At 35.6% G+C, this 25,305-nt stretch overlaps 4 protein-coding genes across 5 annotated transcripts; 1 reads left to right on the forward strand and 3 right to left on the reverse strand.

The window, feature by feature from the left end:
* Positions 1–1,759: 1,759 nt before the first annotated feature.
* LOC132191640 (wall-associated receptor kinase-like 20) lies at positions 1,760–3,810 on the reverse strand. The gene is made up of 2 exons (XM_059606728.1): positions 1,936–3,810; positions 1,760–1,801 (listed from the first exon to the last, which is right to left on the reverse strand). The coding sequence occupies exons 1-2, from the start codon at positions 3,808–3,810 to the stop codon at positions 1,760–1,762; spliced, it is 1,917 nt and encodes a 638-aa protein (XP_059462711.1).
* A 900-nt stretch (positions 3,811–4,710) lies between these two features.
* On the reverse strand, positions 4,711–8,719 carry LOC132191944 (peptidyl-prolyl cis-trans isomerase FKBP16-4, chloroplastic). 2 transcript variants are annotated; one of them, XM_059607084.1, is made up of 10 exons: positions 8,577–8,718; positions 8,311–8,457; positions 7,978–8,033; positions 7,811–7,866; positions 7,337–7,394; positions 7,049–7,123; positions 6,770–6,859; positions 6,281–6,358; positions 5,068–5,108; positions 4,711–4,970 (listed from the first exon to the last, which is right to left on the reverse strand). In XM_059607084.1, the coding sequence occupies exons 1-10, from the start codon at positions 8,653–8,655 to the stop codon at positions 4,943–4,945; spliced, it is 708 nt and encodes a 235-aa protein (XP_059463067.1). In that variant the 5' UTR covers positions 8,656–8,718; the 3' UTR covers positions 4,711–4,942. The 2 variants fall into 2 exon arrangements, 1 of the variants encoding a protein (XP_059463067.1); XR_009441313.1 differs by lacking the exon at positions 4,711–4,970 and having other exon boundaries at positions 6,281–6,368; positions 8,577–8,719.
* Positions 8,720–9,486: 767 nt separating this feature from the next.
* Positions 9,487–11,433, reverse strand: LOC132162135 (protein CHUP1, chloroplastic). The gene is made up of 2 exons (XM_059572394.1): positions 10,479–11,433; positions 9,487–10,030 (listed from the first exon to the last, which is right to left on the reverse strand). Exons 1-2 carry the CDS (start codon positions 11,283–11,285, stop codon positions 9,554–9,556), a joined length of 1,284 nt encoding a protein of 427 aa, XP_059428377.1. The 5' UTR covers positions 11,286–11,433; the 3' UTR covers positions 9,487–9,553.
* A 5,897-nt stretch (positions 11,434–17,330) lies between these two features.
* LOC132161878 (threonine dehydratase biosynthetic, chloroplastic) lies at positions 17,331–25,110 on the forward strand. The gene is made up of 9 exons (XM_059572091.1): positions 17,331–17,824; positions 18,292–18,471; positions 18,671–18,946; positions 20,446–20,652; positions 20,977–21,225; positions 23,728–23,798; positions 24,044–24,161; positions 24,437–24,571; positions 24,709–25,110. The coding sequence occupies exons 1-9, from the start codon at positions 17,402–17,404 to the stop codon at positions 24,847–24,849; spliced, it is 1,800 nt and encodes a 599-aa protein (XP_059428074.1). The 5' UTR covers positions 17,331–17,401; the 3' UTR covers positions 24,850–25,110.
* Positions 25,111–25,305: the final 195 nt, after the last annotated feature.

Genomic DNA, 25,305 nt, shown 5'->3' on the forward strand with positions numbered 1-25,305 from the left:
GCATGAATGTTCTTCAAAATAGAAATATGATCTCCTATCCGGCCAATTCATTAGTTTTGACATTATGAATAGGAGCATGAGATTAGGACTCGTCATGCTTAGGTAAAAATGCCATATGTCAATAATTTTGAAATATCTCTATACGGAAAGGGGGGCTGGACCTTTCTAGAAAACTTTTTACTCGGGTGAAATTTTTTTTGCCTATAGGCTTTATGTTGTTGGAGATAATCTTTAATAACGTTGTTTCAATGTTCTACTCTTTCTCGACCACTTTTACCTGGACACCCATAATTGCAAATTCCTACACTTAGAGCATGAAAACCATGATGATTACAATAAACACCACTAGAAGTAATCACATTGCTTTTGACTAATTGCATTATTCAAAGTGACTCTCATCTTTATTCGCCTGCCCCTCAAACCCCTCGATTGGCCACTTTGAAAGAATTACAAGGTATAGTTTCTTCAATGTAATATCCTTAAACAAATATATCACAAAGTATTCTTTTTATCATTTTTATTGGGCATATCATTTTTCAACATTCTTGTCAAAATCATATTTCTTCAGAATTTATAATTTTTTGCTCTCTCACCAATCCTCTGTTAAATATGCTGACAAGTTCAGAACAGAACATATGGATTCTACTCCAAAAAGGATTTCATATAAAACAATAGCATATGCACACGGCCAGAACTACAAAGGTCAGCAATCAATAAAATTGTACCATATTAATTAGAAAAAAAAAAAAAATTGTACCATATTAAAGATGCATAGTCCTATGCATAATTGCTTTGCATAATATGGTCTTTGAACATGCTTGAAACGTGTGTTGTGTGTTCCGGACATTAAGAAAAACTTATTTTATGTTGCTTGAACAAGCTCCGATCGAACTCGCTAGCACGAAAGCTATTGTGCCAAGGAACAAGGAACAAGTAACATATTGAGCTTTATAAAGTCATTGCACGTTAGCTGTGTAGTAGTTTGATTGTGCAAAACGTTTGTTATGCTTAATTTATCTAATTTGTTCTGTATTTGGTTTAATTTTGCTCTTTTTTCTTCACTAAATTGTCCAAGGCCTACGATTTTTTGAATCCAATCATAGATATTATGCCAGTAATACATGTGCTACTGGTGGAGGAACTTTGGGAAAATGCACCTGGTGTTGCAGCTAATCGAGTAGCTCAAGAAGCATGTGTACAAGTTGCTCGTGAAGCTAGTAAATGGAATTCTGAGCTAGCTATCGCTTCTGTTGTGAAGTATGGAAAAACTTGAACATACCCAAGTCAAACAATTACTTAATTGCAATTGATATCACCAACCCAATTTTTTTAAAAATATATTTTTGTTTTTAGTTGTCTTCAATGCAATAAAGGCTTTAAAAATTAGTACTCCACTTAAGTTTGTGGGGCGAGAATATTGTACAATAAACATTATAAAATCTGATGTTGATTTGCATTATGATTCACACATATACATAAAGCACCCATTACTCAGTAATGCTTTCCTTTTTTTGACAGTTTCAATTTTCCAATTTAAACTATATAAGTAATTGCTTTCTCCATTTCCAAAAGTTGGTTTGCTTTTTCCCAGAGCAACAATCATGCTTAGCCCCAAGTGATTCCAATTACCCCCATAACTCTGCAAGTCCATATCTTTTGGAACATTTCATACTTTCTGTGGAAAGTACCAAAGTAGGCATCTGATCCCACTCTATCTTTTATGTCTTACCTTTTACTCAAACCCATCCTTGGAATCACTTTAGAATAAGCATCCTCTTGGAATCATTTCCACCACCTTTAACTTTGCAGCATGAATATTCATGGTTGTATACATCCACATATATAACAAACATATTTGACAGTAAAAATAAACTCCAAAAGAAAAAATCTGAAAAAGTTATATTCGCAGTACCTTCATAGAGTCTCAATACTAACCTCTTCTTGATCAACAATTTGGATTATGCATTGCAGTTCTTGAACAACACCCTTCATTCCAGGCCTATCCCCCTTCTTCTCTCTCAAACAGGAAAGTGCAAGCTCTAACAAGAGCTTTATGCTTGTCAGTATATCACCCAACGGCTCCTTGCCGAGAAGCCGCTGATCCACAACTTCCATGCTTGCACCATTGATGACCCTTTGGCTCACATAAGTGGCTAGGTTGACATCATCTTGATGGCGCGAAAAATCAATTGCCTTCTGGGAGGTCAGAAGCTCAAGCAGCACGACCCCATAACTATAAACATCACTTTTATCAGATAACTGATAGTTGCGATAGTATTCTGGATCCAAGTACCCCAACGTTCCTTGAGCACAGGTTGATACATGGCTCAGCCCTGGGTGAGCCAATCTGGAGAGCCCAAAATCTGCAACTTTTGCATTGAACTCATCATCCAATAGTATGTTTGTGGACTTGACATCTCGATGGTAGATGGGAGTGTATGCAGCATTGTGTAGATAAGCCAATGCTTCAGCAGTTTGTAATGCAATTCTCAGCCTCGTTTTCCAGTCCAGGAAAGTGGAAAACTTGCCATGTAAATGGTCATAGAGGGTTCCATTTGAGATGTACTCGTAGATCATCAATGGCTGCTCCCCTTCCACGCAGCAACCCAACAGTCTAACTAGGTTTTTGTGGTTGACTTGAGACAGTATCCCCACTTCATTGAGAACTTGTTGGGTGCTTTTAACGTTGCCAACTCTTGCTGACTTGACTGCCACAATGGTCCCATCTTGAAGCTCACCTTTGTAGACTTCCCCAAAACCACCACTCCCTAAAATCCTGTCTCTGGAGAAATTATTTGTTGCTCTCTTCATCTCTTTCAAATGAAACATCCTGGCAGATTTCCCACCATTACTTGACTTCAACATCTCCTCTCTTGCCTTGGCCACCTTTTCTAGGTTGGAGAGTCTGCAGTATCTTTTGACTCTGATAGCAGTTATTGCTACTGCTAGAGAGAAAAAAGAGATTACCCCTATGGAGACCTTTAAGCTGAGGCCAACTTTAGTGTTTTTCTTCTTTCTCAAGCAAGTTCCAAGACCATGGTCCCAAAGGTGTCCCTTATTGCAAAGACACCGGAGGCGGCCATTTATACCGGCAGGTAAACACTTGGAAGCACCAGAGCAATCGACTTGTGTTTTACATGCTGGTTCCGGTGGGGGAGCCCATTGAATTTCCAACCCTGCTTCCCATTGATCAGCAGGCTTCTCAGGATCCAAATGAAGGATGCTTCTGAAAGCTCTACAACCTGAACTGTGAAGCCGTATCTTGTATGCTGAAGGCATCCCACCCGCAACAAAGGTGCAACAAGGGTCAAGAGCACTTGCACATTGAAGTGCTCGCTTACTATCGACTTGTTTTGAGCTCTCCAAGTAACGGTGACAGAGACTGGAAGGAGTGCAATTGAGAGGAGATACAAAAAGCCGAGGTGAACAGTTGAAGAGGAAGATGGTGTTGGATGAAGTGACTTTGAAAGGGAGAGATTGGTTCAACCAGAGGCCTTCACTCACCAGCATGTCTTGAGTAACACATCTGTCAGGCAGCCACGCCGATGGTTGCACCACCATCCGTTGAGATGCGGCCATGATGCCGAGTACAAGATAAGAACTTCCATTTAGGGAGTCAAAATAAATTTTCTGAGAGCCGGGATCGCAACGGAGAGAGTAATCCAGGTCACCGCAGTTAGGGTTTGTGCTTAGAGGATATGGGACTTGAATGGAGCCACAGTTTGGGCAGGTCTTTTGGGAAGAACATCGAAGACTAAGGAAAAGAAGAAAGAAGATATGGCTGCAAAGGAAGAGTGGTATTGTGCTCATTTTGCATGTGCAAAAGTGGTGAAAAAATTATCGTACATACAGGAAATCAGGGGTAAATATAAGGCTTTAGCAAGGAATAAAGTGGGTGCAGGAATCTGTGAAAAACAATGAAACTTTTGGCTTTTATTGGAGTGGTGGATTCCTCTTGTATGGAGTCCAGAGAGACGCATTTCTAGCTTTAGTAAAGGAAAGCTTTTACCAGAAAAGGCCTCAGTGCTAGCTTAGGGTTTTCCAGATTTGCCTCTTCTTTCATTTAGTTGAGCACCAAAACATGACTAATGGGTAAACTGTTGATTAAAAAAATGAAAGGAGGAATTCCACAACATAATGGCCCTCGAACTAACTACTTTCAAACGATCTGCTTCCAAATAAATTATCATGTGGATCAAGAGGAGCGCAGGAGGCATCCACAAAACAATATTAGCAAAGATTACTTGTGACATAGTCTATCTCCTTATTATATATCTTACTAAAATAGAGCAAAAGTAGAAAATGGAACAAAAAACAGACATCCAATTTGTTGACCTATAGAGGCAAAAACAGAGAAGAAATAATATATATATCCGCCTGGAAACATGTGAGAGCGCAACAAAAAGAGTCCAGACAAGAAAATTTAGATTTTTTTTTTCTTTGAAAAAAAAAAAAGACAAAATCTATGGTTGTAGCAGGAAGACACCTCTACCACAAGAGATCCAAATTCGACATGAGTTAAGAGTCCATTTTCCTTTATATTGGTTGGATTTTACTCAAAACTTTCTCACTATTTTCGCATTTCTCCCCTGGTATCCTTATTTATCATGTCTTCCACTAGGGATCATGTTAGTATTTACAAATAAATTAAAAGCAAAAAAAATTATTAGAAAAGTGAGGGAACTTAACTTGGGATGAAATCCGAGGAAATGAAATCTTAAGATATTTTATTAAAGGTCACAAGCAAGACTTATAACAACAATTGCATACACTATCAATTTATGTAGGAACAAATGTAACTTGTCCAGGAACAAATGTAACTACAGGTTCATGGTTCACAGAAAAGGGCCGTACAAGGAAAAGATCCTTTTCTTCTACAATTTGTCCGCCTTCGGTTATCCACATCAACAAACCAGCATGACAGTAGCAGAAGAATATTGCATTAACCTTCAACAATTTTTACAGGAGACCTGCACAATACAGTAATGACTGAAATTAACCACCAGGGACTTGGAATATAAATCACCTGAAGACCAACTTTTATTATTCTCATAACCCATTACTTACCCAAATGGGCTTTGTTTGATGGCCAGTAGTTCAACATCCAACTGCGGTCCAATGAAGATACAAAACAGTAAAGATGCATGATAGAAAAAGAGGCCACAATGGAAAGGTGAAGAAAAAAGGTGAAAGGAACATAACAATAAATTGAGAAATAAAAGCTATGGTGATACATTAATTCCAACAGATACATGGTATGATATCTGTATTTATATTCTTATATGGGAAAGAGAGTGCCCACTTTTCTTTTTCATCTGAGGGGAAGGAGAGTGCCAACGAAATTCAAACAGGGGAGCTTTCAAGATCATGGGTTATTTCATGAATGAAACATGCTGAGCATAATGATAATTAGTTCAAAAGATGTAAATAAATATTTGTAGAAAATCTAGTTTCTAAGAGTGACATGGTTCATTTCTTATCATCTGTCGCTTTTGTTATGATATGGAGGGTTAAAGAAGTTTCTTCTGTAATTTTTATGAGCTTCAGAAAGCTTAATCAAGTGAGAGACTTTCTTCCAGAAAAACTGACAAGTTCTCAGTAAGTTTAGTATTTACAGATCAATTTTGTAATCACATAAATTTTATAATAACAGGATAGGGCAAGCTAATCAAACAAAAACTGTCTAAAGCCAGCCACTTTACAGGGTTGGTCCTACGTAAATCCAGAGAGGAAACCGGAAAAACCCCAGGGGAAGAAAGAGGTTAGGCCATCTGAACGAGCAGTAGTTTAGGAAGAATCAGTTGGAGTCAGTAAAGTTCATAAGCATCAAAGACTGTGCCTGAAGCACAAAAAAACACATCCCTCCCTTAGATCATACTAATCTTAGTAGAGATTGAAAAGAATATGTATTTTATAGCCAAACTTGGACCAAATAACTAAAATATTTTCAAGATCCAATATCAACTCCACAGCTTGATGCAATTTCGAAATGATAACCTCTGGTTGTAGATATTCTAACCACTATACCTCATGACTCCGCACCTCTAACATTTCTAACTAAGGAATGTGAGGATTAAAAAAAGAGAAGTGATCTCTTGACTGATGATTCATCCAACCATGGTAAAACGAATCATACACTATCTATCACAACGGCCAGTTGTAGACACCGTCTAAGATTATGTATCTCATACATACGAGTCCAAGCTAATACTTAACTTTGTTCTTAATCTTCACATAAGAAATCTTGGTAAAATAAATAAATAAATAAATAACAAGTTACCTCTATTGTCGCATTAGGAGGGATTTCCTGGACTCCTTTGCTTCCATAAGCTAGCTCAGGAGGAACAATTAGTAATCGCTGCATAAAGCTAATTAGTCAAACACTTAATAGAGGCTATAACAGAGACCTGACTAGCTGAACAATATCCTCAGCCAGTCAAAAAAATTTCCCTCATTGTGGTCATTGAAGTGTGCTCAAATTTAATGAAATGAAGGCTTGAAAATTCCACCAGCTTTCCGCTTCTCAACCATACAACTTTTATTTATAAACTACACGGGATTTGCGCAAAAAAAAAAAGAGAGAGAGAGAGATCTTGGGTCTAATAAAAGTTTATATCTTCTTTGTAGTCAAATCATTTCTAGTACAGTGACCCACTTGACAATTAAAGCCAACTGCAGAAAGGAATCGCATATGTACTTCTGAAAATTGTGAAGTTATGGTAAGAGAGTTGCAACAATATAACAATTAAATGTAAGAAATTGGTCTCACCTGACCTCCAACCCGCATGCCTTCTACACCTAGATCTAATCCTTTAAGGACCGTTCCCCTCTCAGATTGGCCTACATCAAACCCATATGGCTGCAGCAATTCCAGTATATTGACATTAAAAAAAGATGCAAAAGTTTTCCACGCAAAGAAGACTGAAACAGGGCACAGATTGACCTACATCAAACCCATATGGCTGCTTCTTTCTATATACATTAGGAATAACTATCAATAATAGAGTACATAGTATATTTCAGAGAAGTGGCACCATTCTTATCTTACCGTTCCTCCTCCAACACCAAGTCCTTGTCTACTAGTCATAAACGTGATACCCTTCCATTTAGCAACATAGTGAACCTACAACATGAAGATTCGTAGTAAATTGATAATATCTGAATTTTGCTAGTCAATAGATGATTGCCAAAAATATTACACATGGTTATAATTTTGACTATATATGTGCATGTACACCACACATACGTCTGTGAAAGTTGAGGTTCATTGCTATAATTAGGAAGCAGAGTAACCATATAAGTTAAACATTGAAATTTAAGCAGCTCACAACCGTACTGCAACCCGGGATCCCTTCACAGCCTGAACTCCACCCCCGACCTTCAAATCATAGTACCTGAAAGATATTACCAGAAGAATTTCAGCACAAATTTGAACCTGAGAACTGAAATGCAATTTCTAGGAATGAAGTTAACCAACAAAACAGTACTAAACGTAGGGGTTATGAGCTAACACTTAAAAATTATTCTATGCCATATATAAGAGACAGAATTTTGAAAACGTTCTGACATAATCTCACTGAAACTCATCCAAAGAAAAAAAATATTATGTAAATGTATTACTTGGGCAATGCCGTTTTGAGGCACAATCAACTAGATGTAGCATCTTATCTCAGGGAAAATGCAATTTCATGTAACTTAATGGAGTTGAAGGCACAACAATAGAAATTAACGAAGACCAAAGCATAAGCAAACAAACAAAAAAATTATAGTAAGCAGACAGTTATAAATAAGTGATGACTGAATTACTGACTTCAGACCATTGGGTAGGGCTGTAAATTCATTTTCAGGTACTTTTGCTCCTCTTAGCTGCAGCAAACAAAAATACTACATGATTTTGCAAATGAGGAAACTTTATTCTTTTAACAGCAACAATCACCTCTGAATACATTATGCACAACAAGGGGAAGGGAAACTTACAGCTCTTCTACTTGTGCTAACAGCCTCAGCCACATGAGAGACACAGAATCCCGCAGCTGACGCATAATAAAAGTTAATCAGCCAAGTATGCATCATATTCATAGATGATGGTTAGGGAAAAAAGATTGCCAAAGAGAGCCATATCGCCCAAATTTTCAACAGATACATTATATGGAAAAAGCATGTACAATATTGCTTCGATGTAAAAAAATAGATTTTCAAAGTCCAGAAGGATTTTTTTTTTTTTTTTTTCTTTTTCTTTTTTTGGGTGCTAAATTTGTTACGAGTGATACAATATACACAAAGAAAACAGCTTTAAAGCCAAGAACTAACCAGTTGTGAGGAGAGACCCAAGCAAAGCCCTTCTTCCGTCATACTGTAAAGATAGCGTGGCTGGTTCTGCAGCATCATTGGAGGAAGAGTATGAGCACCTACATAGCAACCCATTTGAGTTTCTGTCAGATGGTCTCTTCCCTGTCCCTGTGGAAGTCCAACCAATCGGTTAAGCACATTCTTGACACAACCCATATTACAAATGGTCCATGTGCGCATTGTGTGTGTGTGCGCGCGCGCGCGCGAGAGAGAGAGAGAGAGAGTACCAATAATGGGAAAGTGGGTGAAAGGCATACGAAGGAGGGGTAGAGCGTGGTGATGGCAAGGGAAGAGGGAGGGTGCCATTGGGGTTGGTTAGGATGACCGTTTGATGTGAAATCAAATGTTCTGGTTTTTGTTTGGGAGAGTGCGAGAGAGGATAACATCATCCATTTCATCCACACGAGGGGACGAGTGGACGACTGTCGTTTTGCCTTTGCCAAATTCCACAAGACCCGATTCCATTTTTTTCTCTACGAGTAAACTGTAGAAAAAATTATTAAGACCCAAAAAAAAGGCAAAACTCTTTAGAAAATGCTTGGATCATTGCAACTTCATTATGAAATTCATGGTTCATATTTTATAAAATAATTGTTGCTAAAAATAAGTGCCACAGAAACTATACGTAAAGATTTATTGTAAAAAGGGCAGTATTTCTTGCAACACTCAACCTTTAAAACAAATTTGGTACATAGCCGTCAAGAAAATAAAATAATAATTCTGTTATTTGGTTGCGCCAACATTACAGAATAACCATATCTTAAGTAATAATGCTCCTAAAATAAAATAAAAATAAAAACTCTTTCTTTTAAAAATTTAAGAAATAGTGATAAATAAATTTTCTTCTTGTTAGTGTTAGTAAAGGTTATAACTTTTAGATTGGTTGTCGTTTGACATAATGTTTTTCCTTTTCATTTCATGTGACATTTTCCTACAAAACTATATATTGAGTTCAAATTTATGAAATCAGATTCATTATAGTTTCCTTACCACTTCCAAAAATGTTCATAAAATTATTTCATAAAATCAGATAAAAGTGAGAACTATCTACATCAACAACAAACTATCAGAACTAGAAGAATATTGCTAAAGCCATTTCCTTTTTCTAGACTTGCTGATATTAAATGCAGCCTTGAAAAAAGTGTTATCTTTCCCCCAATAAAATATTTCAATATACAGAAAGTTTGAACATGAAAGAAAGATATTATAATCCATGTTCTGCGCTAGAGCAGGACCTTCTAGCAGGAAGATGTCCCTCTGCCTTATACGAAGCACTTTGCCTTCCAAAGCACTTGCCTTCATTCCTTATTTTCTCATCTGGTTTCCCTCTTGCCTTCTGATCACTGCCTTCCACCCATCTTCTAAGCCTTTGAAGTAACTTCCCCCTTCTCACACAAGCATGTTCACTGCTTTCAACAACAAAGCAAGGCTCATTTTGCTCTGAAAGGGAACCATCTAATTCTTGCTCTAACCTGGAATTTCCAGTTTCTTGGCAACCTTCAGAACATGAATCAGAGTGATTTGTCTTGTCATGATCCTTCATCAACTCATGCCTTAAGCATGCATTTCTCCATCGTAGGAAAATCATTTCTTGAACCTCAGCTGCTCGATCCTTCTGGAGCTGTTCCAGCTCATTCAAAAGCTGATTGTAAGCTTCCTTTGTTATACTTTCTCCTTCAATCTGCAAAATGAGAACCTCAAACTGTTAGACCATCAATTTGAGATAAAATATGGGAGTTCACTACTTTGTTGTCACATTTCAAGACCCAGCAATAAGACTCGAACTCAACACGCAAACACCAATGATCAACTCTAATTTCAACCCAATTCAACAACCACAACTATAAATTTTTAAAAAGCTTAAGCTAATATTTTAACTCTTTTGCTCAAAAAGTGGGACCTAACACGCAAAATATTTAATAAAAAATAGAAAACATTGTAAGGTCGAAGTTCGAGATCACAAGTGCCTCTACTCAAAAACTACCTTAAACTATCATTTATTCCAAAAACGTAAGCTAATATAAAAGTATGAATTTAATCATTGGATTAATGCTTCAACCTTTCCCATAGTATGTTGAATATACAATAATATAACAAATTCAGTCTAAATGCAGAAAGGATGATCAAACCTTTGAGATAGATGGAGCTGATTTTTCTGCCATCTCAAGCTTCTTCAAAAGTTCAATCTTTTCCTCCTGCATTTGGTCCATAATCTTGTGCATTTCTCTAACTTCATCCTCCAATTTCTTGATGACATCATTCCTTGTTTCTAGCTCATCATAATTTCTCAAAATTTCTGCTTCTCTAGCTTCAATCTTCATATTTTGCTTTCTCATAACACGTGATTGCTCCTTTATTCTTCTCAAAAGTCTCTTTACCCTCCTTTGAAGCCTCCTGCTTTCTGATTTCCCCTGTTCTAACTGCTCTAAAACTCCCATAAATTGTACTACCAAATTGCCGAGTATTTCACTGCCTGTCTCCACCCATGAAATTTCCCTGTCCAAGAACTCAACTCGGGCCTTCTCCAACAACAACCTGTTCTTAAGCTCCATAAGCATGGACTCTTTCTCTTTCAAATCACAGTAATGAATGATCTGCTTCTCTAGCTCCCATTCCCTCTTCCCAAGATCTTCTATATGGCTTCTTAGGCCTAAAATCTCTTCAACATTGGCCTTGTCCTCAGTTGTTTCTCCATCTTCCATAGAAAATATACATGTAGAAGGAAGGCTATGAAAGCTATCATCTTCATCTTCAAAGGCATCAGAAGTATTGGATTTGAAAGAATTTACCTGGGTTTTCAATGAATAGTCTTTAAGAACACTTTTTCTTGCCATGATCCTTGCATAGATAAAACCAGCCACAGATATAACAGCTACAGGAATACCAACTTTGAGGATTGCTGGCTGCATCATCTCTGCCTTTGATGCTGCCTCCATCTTAGAGAATAACAATGCCTCAGCAATCTGGTTAGATTGGATGATGAAAACCCAAAACTCTTTTGCAAAAAAACGCAACAGAGTTGAGAAGATTTTTAGTTGATTGGTTGGTTATCAATGGTGATCAATCGAATTGTTGTTATTTCGTTACAAAGCTGACATTAGATTCTTTACCTTTGTGTTTCCTTGGTTTTCCTTTGTCTAGACTCTAGAGGCATAGTGGTGTGTTGCTTTTTGACTCCTGTAAGCCCCATTAAGCCAACTTCTTTTTGCTTTCCTGAAACAGTTAGGAATCTTATTCTTTTTGTTTTATTAGTTCCTTTCTTTGCATGATAAATGTGATTATTAACATCCACCGTCCAATTGATGGACTAAGATCCTCGCCATAAGCCACTTCATAATTAAGATTTTTTACTATATACATAATGTCACATCATTTATAATTTTTAAATAACATGACAATATATTTATTATAAAATAATATTATATATTATACTTGCATCGAATCGAATTGGCCTGATGTAGTTTATATATATATATTTTCTCCTTGTATGAGGTCCTGGATGCTGTATTGGCAGAAGGCCCTGTTTGTGTAAAGCCCTATTGGGCTTTGGTCAGCCGGTATCACTACTGAGCAAGGACCAACATCTTGGGTTTGCCTCATCTATCTTTCTATATAACGAATGGGCCTGTTAGGCAAAGATTTTGGGTCCTTTCACAATAGCATAAATTGATTAATGTGAGAAAAAAATAAAAATATTTTCTAATTATTTTTATTTGAATAGTAATAAAAGTGATTAACCTGAAATAAAAAGTAAGAATGTTAAAAATGGTTGAAAAGTTTAATATTTTTTTATGAATAGTACCAGGCCATTAAGGTCTTTTACCAAACAAAGGGTGTTAGAGTTTATTCACAAGTGTCCTGACATCAAAGTAAGAGGGGCTTAAACTATGACTTTTATTCCCTTTATTCTAAAAAATAAGTGACTTTTAAAATTATTATTGAATTTAGGAAAAACTTTATTAAGGACTCTTAAACTTTCACCCGTTTTGAAATACCTCCCCTGAATTTCAAAATCTCTCAATTTAGTCCCCTGAACTTTCAATTGCTTTCAATTTGAACCCCTCCGTCAGATTTTATATGTCACATGATGTTTATACCCCTAACTTTTGTATAAAATTTCAACTTTTAAAACGTTTTTTTATTTAAAACAAAAAAAAAAAAACAAAAAACAAAAATCAGGGATATTTTGGTCTTTTTTTGAATTTTTAACGGCTAAAATTAACGGAAGGGTCCAAATTGAGAGCAATTGAAAGTTCATGGGACTAAATTGAGATATTTTGAAGTTTAGGGAGAGTATTTCAAAACGGGTAAAAGTTTGGGGTCCTTAGTGAAGTTTTCCCTTGAATTTAAAATAAATTATTATTAGATTTTGATTCAATTGCAATTTTAAAAACTACATTACTTTTGAAAATAAAAATCCTACTTATAGCATTTCTCTTTTTTATATAAATTACACTTTATCTCTCAAATTATCACTCATTTATGATAAATGATATTTAGTAGACTCTCGTAGTAATATCATACTATTATGATGATATGCCAATAAATATCAGCCATTGATTTTTATTTTTACAAGTCATTATTGATCTAAATATTAATTTTCACTGCCACATTATCATAATTGTATGAGAATAGTACACTTTTGAGTTTTTCCATAATGCAATTATAACGGTATATCATGGATGATTTGTTTTGAGATATCCATGCATATGATTAACCTCTCCATTACATAACTTACGGGGTGAAAAAAGGGCGCTCCATTATAGAAGGCATTTTTCCACCAGCTTTGTAACCTATTGCACGTAGGAGGAATGAACGCCGGAAATACATGACGGAATAATTTACCCATTGGACTGCTCATGGAACACGCAATCGGCGATCACCCCTGTGACGACACAATCGGCGGAGCTGAGGAACCTTTTTTGGCGAGCATGCCTCTATTGACTTCATGATATTGTGGGATAAAAATTTTCTTCCAACTAAATTAGAGGAAGTTTATTCAATTAAGTCTATAAAAAAAAAAATTTAAAAAAAAGTCTATAAAAATGTTGTACGTGAAAATTTTTAAAAGTAAGTATTTTTCACATGTTTAAGAAATACCTAACATTTTATAAACCGAATTTAAAATAAAACCCCATCATAAATGAGTTAAGCGACAGTATTGGATCTAAGAGAGGACCTGTATGGGCGAAGCCCCCCTAAAAAAAGGAAAAAAAAAATTCTAAGTAAAATAATAATAATAATAATAATAGGGCCAATTTGGCCCTATTTATTTATTTTTTATTTTTTTTTGGCCCTATTCTTAATTTTTGGGCCATACCCATTAAGTTTTATTATTATTATTATTTTGCCCTTATGGTAGTCTTTAGTTTATAAAAAACAACAAAAATATTTTTGTTTAATAAAAAAAATAAAATTGGCTGGCCCCCTCCCATAAAATTTCCTGGCTCTGTCCTGGTAAGCGAGTTGTAAAACCCTAAGTAATGACGTAATTTAAAAAAATAAATTAATTAATTAAAATCACACTTTGTATTTGAAAATACATTGCAACACACTATATATTAATCAGTTTATTCAGTGCATGTGGCACATAAAATATTAATAATCTTTTTGCTCCAATGGTTTATGACTTTTTGCCATTGTTTGATGCCAGTTGTCTGGTAATTAAGTGTTATCTTCAAATTAATCTTATCTATAATCTATTGGATATTCTCACTTTATAATTTAATAATCTTGTCTTTTTGGCCCTGACACCCCCCAACAACTTTTTTTCTATAGTGATTTGTGTCATCTACATGTTTGGGAAACGACATAATGAGTTTTTATTTTTTATCTTTTATTTTAATGTTCTTTACCCATATTGAAAAGGTTCCGTTTTGGACAGTGGCGGAGCCACATGGTACCGTGACACCCCAAGGATTTAAAAAAAAAAAAAAAAAAAAATTTATTTTTTTATTAAACCCACAGCACCCTCAAACTTAACACGCATCCCATATTTGATGTAATATCTCAATAATGTGTAGTTGGTCAAATTTTCATTATTTTTCTTGGGGTGATTATAGCCAGAGACTGTAAAGTGCAGTTCTAAATACTTTTTTTTTGTATTTCTATCTTTTTGATACAGTGTCGACATGTTACATTTCTAATATATCAATTTCAGCACATATGTATGAACTTTTATAGATATTTTTTGTGATGCATAAATTGTGTGAATTACTAAATTTTTAAGGTAAAGAAAACTTTTAGGACGCAAAAATAAATTTTAGTGGCACCCCCAATATAAAATAAATGACTCCGCCACTGGTTTTGGAAAAATAACCAAAGGAAAATGCTAGAGTCTCAATTTATTTGCCTAATTTAAGTCTAATTTTTGTTTTTTTAAAAAAAAACTAAATAGCAAATGAAAAAAATGTCTGAAGCAATAATATCTATTTTTGGTCATTCTTTTATTTGATATTTTTTTAAATGAAAATGATTTTTTTCTTCAAGGCACTCCTATTATGAAGAAAAATATCATTTTGTATTTTTTTTTTTAAATACCAAATAAAAGAAGTACCAAAAATAAATATTATTCCTTCAAACTTGTTTTCATTTGCTATTTAGTTTTTTTTTAAAAAAATAAAAAAATAAGACAAAAGTTAGACTTAAATTAGACAAATAAGTTTGGTACCTATTAATCTATTATCAAAAGATGGCTTATTGTTCATGAACACAAGGCACTCCTATTATTATTATTTTTATTTTTGAATAGTACAATAGGAATACTTTTTTTTTTTTTTTTTTTTTTTTTTTTTTTTTTTAATTGAATAAGGGAAAAAAGGCTACAGGGGAGGGTCTTTTCCAGCTCTGATCCGAATGGAAGAGAGAATGGGAGACCCTATGGGAATGCTTCCAAAAACAAGATGGAAAGCGGCCCACTTAGCTAGAGCATGTGCACGAAAGTTGGCACATCTAGACACTTTCAAAGCATTCCAGCTAAGAAAGGAGGATAAAGTAACACTAATGTATACTACCAAGTAAGTATTCCTAAGTTGGTACAATAGGAATACTTACTCTAACCCATAGTATACTACCAAGAAAAAACGCAAATGACCTTGCACCAGAAGTCGACTCATCTAGCTAGGTAGCTTGGTAGAGAATACTAAAAGCACACGACAACTCTTTTTAAGAAATTTGACAAAATAATCATGTAACTTTAAGAGAAAATATGCATACTCATAAAGGAGGTCACAATCACTATCAAATCTATTAGATTTTTCAATACAATAATTAGGATGTAAAAACTCCATGAAATTACTCTACAAATCCTAGAGAATCTAATCTCATCTATTTGCACAAACCTAAATAGAAAAAAAATACTAATTCTTTTCCTTTTCTTTCTTGCCATCATCCACATAGAATCGACTAATCTTCCTTTTATTTTCTTTCTTCCCTTCTTAATGCAAGAGTGCTCTCATTTAGCTAGTGAAAATAAGTAGCTAGGATGTTAAAATGAAACCAAAATGAGTTGCATTTGGCTTATTAATTGGAAAAATATTTGATGAGTACTGTTCAGTTACCAAATTTAAAAAAATATTAAAAATTTATAACGTTCTCACCCTCTCGTCTAAAGAAAAATAATAAATAAATCCTTCAAAATTATTTGTGAGAACTATTCATTAATCAAATTTGAAAAAAAAAAAATCTATAATATTCTTTCTCATATAAAAAAAAAGTATAAAAATCTTTTTTTTAAAAAAAATAATAATAAAATAGTAAAAGTAAATATATAAAATAGCCATCCAAAAAAAAAAATAATAATAATAGGTAATAGGAAAAATAAAACAACAATAAAAGTCAATAAATTTATGAGTCTTGGAATGGTCAAACCAAAAACGAGATGACGCCGTGTAGACTTCACCGACCAAGTTGCCCATATAAGTCAAACACGTCGACTCGAAGACCAAGATCGAACGTTTCCTAATAATCCTCACGGGCCCACTTTGGCGACTGTCTCTTCTCTTACAGTTCACGAAAATAAGAGCAAATCTACACTCACCAGCCGCATTCAAATCCTCCCTTGGGACAGACCCGTATCTGACCGCCACACACGTTCACGCTTGCTTTTGTCCTCTCGTTGGCTTCTCTCGTATTCTAATTTTTATATATAATAATTATTATTAAATTAAATTATTAATAAGTTATCACTTCGATATAATAATGTTCTACCTACATTTTTTTTATTTTTTTATTATTATATAACTTACTTAGATGTGTTAATAAGATGTAATAGATTTCTTATAAAAGAAAATTGTAAGAGAGTTTTAAGTTCAATTTATTTTTTATTTTTTTCTTTCAAAAATAGTTGTTTGAAACTATAACTTTTATTATAAGTTATTTACAAATTAATCTCACCCGACATTTACTATATCAGTCACTAAACTATTAAATTTACTTGTCAAGTTTTATGTATGAGTTGAAAATTTAGTAAGTTTACATAGTATTTATTATGTCAATCATTAAATAATTGAGTAATGTTATTCTTCATACCAATTTTATTACTTTCATTTCATACCTGCTTACCTAAAAAAAATATAAATTCTACACTAGATTATGAAAACATGTGTGTCAAATTTTATGTTGATTATGTATTAAATAATATACCTTCATCCCATCTCTCACTTCGCTAGTTTATATGGTAGTGTTTTAATGTCGGAGCAGAATAAAAGATAATAAATTATGAATGCAGTACATAGCGTTACTCTTATCATACGTTGACGATCGATACTCACAGCATTATGATATTATTAAATAGTAAATATTTTTATTTACAATTCTCCTTATATTATTATTATTTTAAAGAATCCAATAGATATTATTTTTAAATAGTAATAAAATGTGATTAATGTAATATAAAAATAAATTATATGCTAGGAAAATAATATATGCTAGAAAATCTTTTACCAAACGAGCCATATATATATATATACCATGCGCGCGAAATAAAACCCTCTCCACGGCCGCCCCCTCTCCTGTTACCAAACACAAACTCAGACGCTGCCGATCTCTAAAAATGGAGGCCGTCAGGCTGCTGCCGTATAATTCCACTTTCCTCCGCCCAAAGCGTCTCGAATTGGCTCCGTCCACATTCAATGGGGCGCATAGCAATGCCCAAAAGAGGGAGCGTACCATCAAGACGTTCACCGTCGCCGCGCTCCAGGTACCGGTGTCCCCCCAACATTTGCAACTTCCGCGCCTTAAAGTCTCGCCCGATTCGCTGCAGTTACCGCCTGGATATCTCGGGGCCGCCGTACCGGACCGTGTTGTTCTCGAGGACGGTGAGGGTGACAACATGAGCGACGTCATGGGGTACTTGACGAAAATAATCACGTCGGAGGTCTACAAAGTCGCTATCACGTCGCCGTTAGAGCTTGCCCCCAAGCTATCCGAGCGGCTCGGCGTCGCGGTTTGGCTCAAGAGGGAGGATCTACAGCCTGTAAGGCTTTTTTTTTGGGTTCTAATAGCAACTATGAAGAGATTTGTGTGGAAATGTGTGGGTTTTTATTGTTGTGAGGGAGAAGTTTATTTAACGTTGAAAACGAAATGGGGCTGTTTCGCTTAATGTGAGACCTGTTTCTAAGTGGCTTACATCGTTGTCAATTTTAGATTTTTTTTTTTTCTCTCTATTTTTTTTCCTGGGTTTTTGAGCTTTTTTGAATTGGGATAGAGTTTGATTAAATTTTTTTGGTTGAACGTGGTTGCTACTTGGATTCTGAATTTAAAATAGAGATTGCTTTTGTTTAAAACGCTGGAAAGAAATTGAACCCTTATGGATATAGCAATCAGAATGCAATTACTTCCTGGTTCCTTATTAAACTTTTTTTTGGTGGTGTGGTGTGAATTAATTGAATGGGAAATGTAGAATAACTGAATTCTCATGGTTTTGTTGATCTGGGTTTGTAGGTTTTCTCGTTCAAGCTGCGTGGAGCTTATAATATGATGGCAAAAATTCCCGAAGAACAGTTGAAGAATGGGGTTATCTGCTCATCGGCTGGAAATCATGCTCAAGGGGTTGCATTAGCTGCCAAGGAACTCGGTTGCAGTGCGGTGATTGCTATGCCTGTTACTACACCAGAAATCAAGGTACATTTTGTATGATGTTGCTTTTAGGGTGTGTCAGGAGAAAAGAGCTCTAGCTCTAGTACAAGTGGAGCTTTTTCCTCTTGTAAAAACAAGCTAGAGGGCGATCATGGATTTAAAATCACTGGGTGCATGAGTAAGTTGGCTATCCAGAAAAGAAGCGCGGGCATGTTAATTGAATTTTGATTTCTTAATTTTACAGTGGCGATCTGTTGAGAGGTTGGGTGCAACAGTTGTTCTTGTGGGGGATTCCTATGATGAGGCACAAACATATGCCAAAAAACGGGCCAAAGAAGAGAATCGTACATTTATACCTCCTTTTGATCACCCAGATATCATCGCGGGGCAAGGAACTGTTGGGATGGAAATTGTAAGTCAAATGAAAAAAGAAGGGCCATTGCACGCTATCTTTGTGCCTGTGGGGGGCGGTGGATTAATAGCTGGTATTGCTGCATATGTGAAGAGGTTTTGTCCAGAGGTATGTTGATTGTTGTTTAAGAATTCCCGTGCACTGTTAGTTTTGAGTTTTATTTGATATATCTTCAAGATTTCTTGATGATTTACTGGTCAATTATGTTGCCTGTTATTGTGCCTGGAAGCATTATTTACAGCTGCTAAATTCCATGGTGAAGAACAAATCGTGCCTTTTTCTTTTTGGAGGGGGGATGGGGGAGATATTTCCTCTGAACTTGGGTTGCCATTTGTGGTTCTTTAAAATATTGCACTAAGGAAAGAAAATTAAAGTCAAATCTGGTTTCTAAGGTTAATACAATAAAATTAGTAGGATTTTATTTTCATAGTTTCCCAAGTACTTATGGAATAAGTAGAAATTTCTAAGGCTGCGTGAGATTTCATAGCGTGATGCCTTTTGGAGATTCTTTAGAATAAAGTGCTTTACAAAAATCACTGTCCGCATTGCTCTCACTATCAGAAGTATGCTGGACTGTGGTAAAGGTCTGTGAGGCTGTGCTGATTGCAAATTTCTGTGAAGGATATGAATATATCTGCTTGTTCAACATCTTTGTAGCTTATGTTGAGTCCAACCTGATCTGGGATTTTAGTTTTGATAAATATGCCAGGTCTTAAATATGAATTCTTTTCCACTATATTGATTGGAACCTAAATATTGATTGGAACTTAAATATGAATTCGTTTCCACTACATAAATCTTCTCATCATAACCCCAAGGGGTTGGCCTAGTGGTTAAAGCTTATGGTCTTAGGGAGTATCACCCCATAGCTCCCAAGTTCGAGACTTGCTAGGTACAAACTCCCACTTGGGGCCACACCCCTGGTGTAAAAAGCCAGTGATTTACCCTGATCCGTGTAGGAAAACTTCCGAGGGTGCGGTACACGGGTTCCGAGGTTTACTTTGCAAGGGTGGGTCCGAAGGGCCCTGCCTTGTTGACGTTCCCCGTCATCAAAAAAATAAATCTTCTCATCATAAACAATGACCCCCTTTTGCCTAATGGTCTGCAGCAATGTGACCATTCCAATGGGTCAAGGACCTAATCTTTATCTAATCAGTATCAAAATTTTCTCTGCTGCTACCATGCATGCCTTCTTCAGCCCTTAACTGCCATTTAATAGGTATAGCCTTGTAAGGATTTAACCCTCTTGTAGTCATTGATCATAATTTAACACAAAATCATCTCCTTTTTAATGTGTTTTCGTTTTTCATTTTTCTACTGCTGCTTCCAAGTTCTCCTAGATGAACTCAAATGCTATTTCTATATTTTGAGCCACTCCCAACCTCACCTCTTTCTGTTATTCTTAAATCACATTGGTAATTTAATTTCTATATCAAATGGTTTTAAGGCAGGTGCATGGTTCTAGGGACTTCTAAAAGTCTTAACAAATCCATTTTCTCTGTTCTTACTGTCTTTTTGATTGACATTGTGTTTGCTTAAATTGTTTCTTAATACATAGCATAATACATCAAGGATTCTTTTCTGATAGACTCATATATTTTATACAGGTAAAGATTATTGGGGTGGAGCCCTCTGATGCAAATGCAATGGCATTATCTTTACATCACGGTCAACGAGTGATATTAGACCAGGTTGGAGGTTTTGCAGATGGTGTTGCTGTCAAAGAAGTTGGTGAAGAACCTTTCCGCATATGCAAGGAATTGGTAGATGGTGTAGTCCTTGTAAGCCGTGACGCTATATGTGCCTCAATAAAGGTGAGGCTACTTTCTTGTTTTAGATTGTGTACAAGCTTCTTTGTTTCTAAATAATGGTTATGCATTGAATATTGTAACCGTGTAAGATAGTGTGGTAGATGAAACTCTGTGTTCTACATTTTAATGGAGAGCTTAAACCCTCAAAAAGATACATGGCAGTGCAACTCTTAGGATTTGCTTTTCTGATTTCCTTGTTCTCTTTTCTCTTTCGTCTTAGGCGTTCTCTTGTATACTCCCTGTGTACTAGGGTTGCGCCCCTCTTCTCTTTTTGATATACAATATTACTTATAAAAAAAGGATTTGTAATCTTATTGCATGTTACAGGACATGTTTGAGGAGAAAAGGAGCATTTTAGAACCAGCAGGTGCTCTTTCCCTTGCTGGAGCTGAAGCATACTGCAAGTATTATGGCCTCAAGGGGGAAAATGTTGTAGCTATAACTAGTGGAGCGAACATGAATTTCGATAAACTGAGAGTGGTGACTGAACTAGCTAATGTTGGTCGGCAACAGGAGGCTGTGCTTGCAACGGTTTTGCCCGAGGAGCCTGGTAGCTTCAAACGATTTTGTGAACTGGTATGTCAATATAGCCTTAAATCAACTTTTCTTGCAGAATAGCTGTCTTCTCCACGACATGTTATGAATACTAGCCTATGATGTGGTTTTTTTTTTTTAAAAAAAAAAAAAAAATTATAATGTAAAAGCTCTATTGGAAAGCTTTTGGAAATCATTTAACTAAATCAAAACAACCAAAGAATGCCCTTCAAATTCTTCAATTCAAATACTTATACATAGCTTCTATTAGAGTAAACAGCATTTACCCACAACCTAGAAGAATCTCAATCTCCTTCCTCTCGATCTCTTCAATGCAATGCTCCATTGTACTCTGTTTTTGTAAATTACTTTTCACCTATAATATGCCTCATGGGCTAATATAGTATAGGCCTTTCCTAGAGTTCCTAACTACTTTGCAAAAATCACATATAATTATTACATCACTTTATTTTCATAAAATCACCATTCAGATAGATCATCAACAAAGGAAGTGCCATAATTACCGCAAAAAGGGATAGAAAAATCCAGAAACTCCCTTTTGATTGATGAGACAACATGGAATACATAAGGATATAAAAAATTGCCCAAAAAAGGATTTCGAAATTGGTCTTTGATTCTTAATTCATTTTTATGATAGAAAAATGGATGACTGAAATTACCAAGGGAAGATCAATGTGAACTTGCATCATTTCCTCACATTTTATTGGAAACCAAATGAAGGATAATGAGACCAAAAAAAGAAGAAAGGTGACTAAAAAATGTGTGTACTGTAATTATGAAGATTTTCAAGTTTATGTTGTTACTTATAAAGAATTTTTTTTTGGAGGAGACTTGTCAAATAAAAGAAAGTGTAGCTTGAATGATTATCAGCGTGTCGGCTCTGTTCTCAGCCTTGAAGGCTGGTTACAGGGCTCAAGCATTTCATACTCTCTTGTATCAGAACTTCCTTAGAACTTGTAATATACTTGAGTCAATTCAGACTACTAAATTCCTTTTAATCTAGGCTCACAAAAGACTTTCAGTACAGTTGGATCACCAAAATTATTCCATCTCAAATAGTCACAATCAATCAGAACACCAGATTATCAATAGTATATGAGCAAACAAAACCAAAAGCTTACAAACAAACTAACCAAAAAGCAGAAACGCGGCTATGGAAGAATGTGGACTGGTTCTGTGAGTGCTTCCCTCTCTCAGCTTCAGTTCATGAAGCTCCAAAGATGCATAGCAGCTGTCACAACACCAGCAGACATCAACACTCTTGGCCACAGTAGCTTAACAACAAGAGCAGGGACATAAAACATAGTCTCAGCCAACATGCCACATTCTCCCCCAGAGTCCATGTTACCATAGAAGGATCCATTCCCTGGCCAGTCATGCTCATGGCTATCAATGTAGGGAGAAATCACCATTTGGCACATAAGACAAAGTAGTAGACAAATATATGCTCAAACATTAAGTAAATTATGATAAACCTTGCAATCATGTAATGCATGCACGGTTGACACAATTGGCTCAACCTGTGCCGTAAATTGGTCCCACTGTGAAAGGTATCCATTTGCATAATATACTTTTTGTATACTTGGGGGCGCCTTACGCTTTTAATGATATATTGATTACTTTTATATATATATTCCAAGCTACGATTTCAATTAAATAGAAACTCCACACTGAATCAACGTCAAAGTCAACCGGAGAATGCCAAGGAAGCTGCTAACATACCCTCAAGGCAAACTGACAGACTAGCCTCCTGTCAATGGAGATATACCGCACCAAATCTGGATAAACCAAAAACCATAAAATTCCCAGTTGTCATAGAGGAATTTCCCAATTGAAAACCTTTACATCCAAAACCAATTCTATCAAAACCATACTTTATACACTCCATGCTGACTGTTGGAGAAGACAAATGAATATGAAAAATTCATGTATAAAAACACAAAGATACATCAAAGCAATGAAATTTTCGATTAAATAGAAACCCTAGACTGAATCAGCGTCAAAGTCAACCTCCATAGAACCACCGAAAAAACAAAAAGCAAAAAGTTTCACAAAAACAAAACAAACAAAAATTCTTTACTTCAGCACTCTGTACTTCTCTGAAACGTCATTGCTGGATACTCTTGATTCCATAATTGGCTTCAATGTGGCTGCTTGAGAAGATCTTTGACGTTCCAACTGGATGCTTGAGATCTTTCAAACCCTAAAGAGAGAGAGGTAGAAACTAGAGAGAAGATAAGCCAATCTATGAGCAATCTAACGTTTCAACTGACCTATACGTTTTCTTCACTGTTTTGTTAGCCGACCCATATGTTTAGGGTGTTACATTGTCAATAATTTAGGCTTTCAACCGGAGGTTAATGCAAGAATAATATATCACTTGTCATGTTTGAGAAGCATATTAAACCTTCAACTTTAAGGGACACGTCAGCATTTTAGAGTGCCACTTGTTGCAATTTTAAGCTATTTTCTTGAAGGCTTCTGCTTTTATATATAGTATAATATAATTATATGTGTTGGCAGGTAGGACCAATGGATATCACTGAATTCAAATATAGATGTAACTCTGACAAAAAGGCTATCGTCCTGTACAGGTAAAGCTCTTGTCAATCTGTATTAATTACAAACAAATGCTAAATCTTTCTGTTGACATTTCAATGCAAACAAAACTTATACTGGCACCTGTCTTTGGGAACATTTTCTTTTGAATGGGTTGGATGTCATCACTAATTTACAATTTATTTTTTATTATTTAGGATATTGATGGAAGATGAGTTAGTAATCAGTAATAACTTGGGAAGCGAGAAAATCTTATTTTTCTTTTTGATATTGTCTGCAGTGTTGGCGTCCACACAGTTTCTGAACTTGAAGAAATGCAGGAGCGGATGAAATCTTCTCAACTTGAAACTTACAATCTCACGAAAAGTGACTTGGTTAAGGATCACTTACGTTATTTGGTAAATACATTGTTTGAATGAATTTTGGTTTTCTTTTATTTGATATCATTATTTATTTTGCATCACGCATGGGTACATACATTTTTCTTATGGTGTGAAAAATATTGGTGTGGAGACCAAGAAGAAATGATGTTCTACTGGAGGCTTATAAAATGTTTTCCAAATAGACGGGTTCTTAGCGTGAAGATTCCAGCACTCAAAGCTTCTTTATATGAGTATGTGCTTGTAGGGTTGCATTATGGCACTAAGTTTACTTCATTTTGGATTTCTTTCAGATGGGAGGCAGATTATATGTTCAAAATGAAGTTCTTTGTCGGTTTGTCCTCCCTGAGCGGCCTGGTACTCTGATGAAGTTCTTGGATGCTTTTAGTCCACATTGGAATATAAGTTTGTTTCACTACCGTGGACAGGTTGGTATAAAAAAACCTTCTGCTCTATAACTAGTTAGTGTTCTTTCTATAGGTCAATTACACCTGGGATTTTGGTTTCTCAAAATTTGACTAAAACACATGAAATCATTGTAATAATTGTTTTTCCTCCCCAACAGGGTGAAACTGGTGCAAATGTTTTGGTCGGGATACAGATCTCAAGTCGTGAGATGGATGAGTTTCGTGAACGTGCGAACAATCTTGGATACGATTATGCAGTGGTAAACAATGACAATGACTTCCAACTTTTGATGCATTGATTGGAGCCTACGCTGTGATTGAAGCTAGCTGTAGGTGGATTACCAGATTTCCGAAGATGGCCTGGGGGTGGAAAGCAAAGACCTTCAAACCTTGTTCTAGTAGTAGAGAAGAGTGATTCATGTTTTCTCCCCCCTTCCCCTTCTCTGTTCATTTTGTTAGTTTAAGATTGGTGTACTGGGAAAGATTTTGTTTGAATCAGTAGCGTCACAAAATCCTTCATGAAGTGAAGAAATAACACGATGCACTAAATTTTTTTTGTTTATGAGAGAGTAATGCTATAACACCACTATTCTATCTTATCTTACTATGCAAACGTGGCATTGTTAATCTATCATTTATTTCTTTTAACAAGGGTTAATTCAATGGTGGATTAGCAAGCCAGGTCAGCATAGTAAGATAGTTACTTATATAAAATTACACTTATGAGAAATAAACATAGGGAGAAGTACATTTAA

This window comes from Corylus avellana, chromosome ca9 (genome assembly GCF_901000735.1).
Source record: "Corylus avellana chromosome ca9, CavTom2PMs-1.0".
In the NCBI taxonomy this organism is placed as follows: domain Eukaryota; kingdom Viridiplantae; phylum Streptophyta; class Magnoliopsida; order Fagales; family Betulaceae; genus Corylus; species Corylus avellana.

Bases quoted from the DNA above. Each gene is read 5' to 3' on its own strand.
- LOC132191640 (XM_059606728.1), bottom strand. From the start codon at position 3,810: ATGAGCACAATACCACTCTTCCTTTGCAGCCATATCTTCTTTCTTCTT. The intron at 1,802-1,935 runs GTTAGTATTGAG...CATGCTGCAAAG, and splicing joins AAATTGTTGATCAAGAAGAG to TTAAAGGTGGTGGAAATGAT.
- LOC132162135 (XM_059572394.1), bottom strand. From the start codon at position 11,285: ATGGAGGCAGCATCAAAGGCAGAGATGATGCAGCCAGCAATCCTCAAA. The intron at 10,031-10,478 runs GTTTGATCATCC...CTCATTTTGCAG, and splicing joins CAGCTCCATCTATCTCAAAG to ATTGAAGGAGAAAGTATAAC.
- LOC132161878 (XM_059572091.1), top strand. From the start codon at position 17,402: ATGGAGGCCGTCAGGCTGCTGCCGTATAATTCCACTTTCCTCCGCCCA. The intron at 18,472-18,670 runs GTACATTTTGTA...TTAATTTTACAG, and splicing joins TTACTACACCAGAAATCAAG to TGGCGATCTGTTGAGAGGTT. The intron at 23,799-24,043 runs GTAAAGCTCTTG...TATTGTCTGCAG, and splicing joins AAGGCTATCGTCCTGTACAG to TGTTGGCGTCCACACAGTTT.
- LOC132191944 (XM_059607084.1), bottom strand. From the start codon at position 8,655: ATGGCACCCTCCCTCTTCCCTTGCCATCACCACGCTCTACCCCTCCTT. The intron at 8,458-8,576 runs GTACTCTCTCTC...GGACTTCCACAG, and splicing joins CACCCACTTTCCCATTATTG to GGACAGGGAAGAGACCATCT. The intron at 5,109-6,280 runs GTAACTTGTTAT...ATTGGACCGCAG, and splicing joins CTCCTAATGCGACAATAGAG to TTGGATGTTGAACTACTGGC.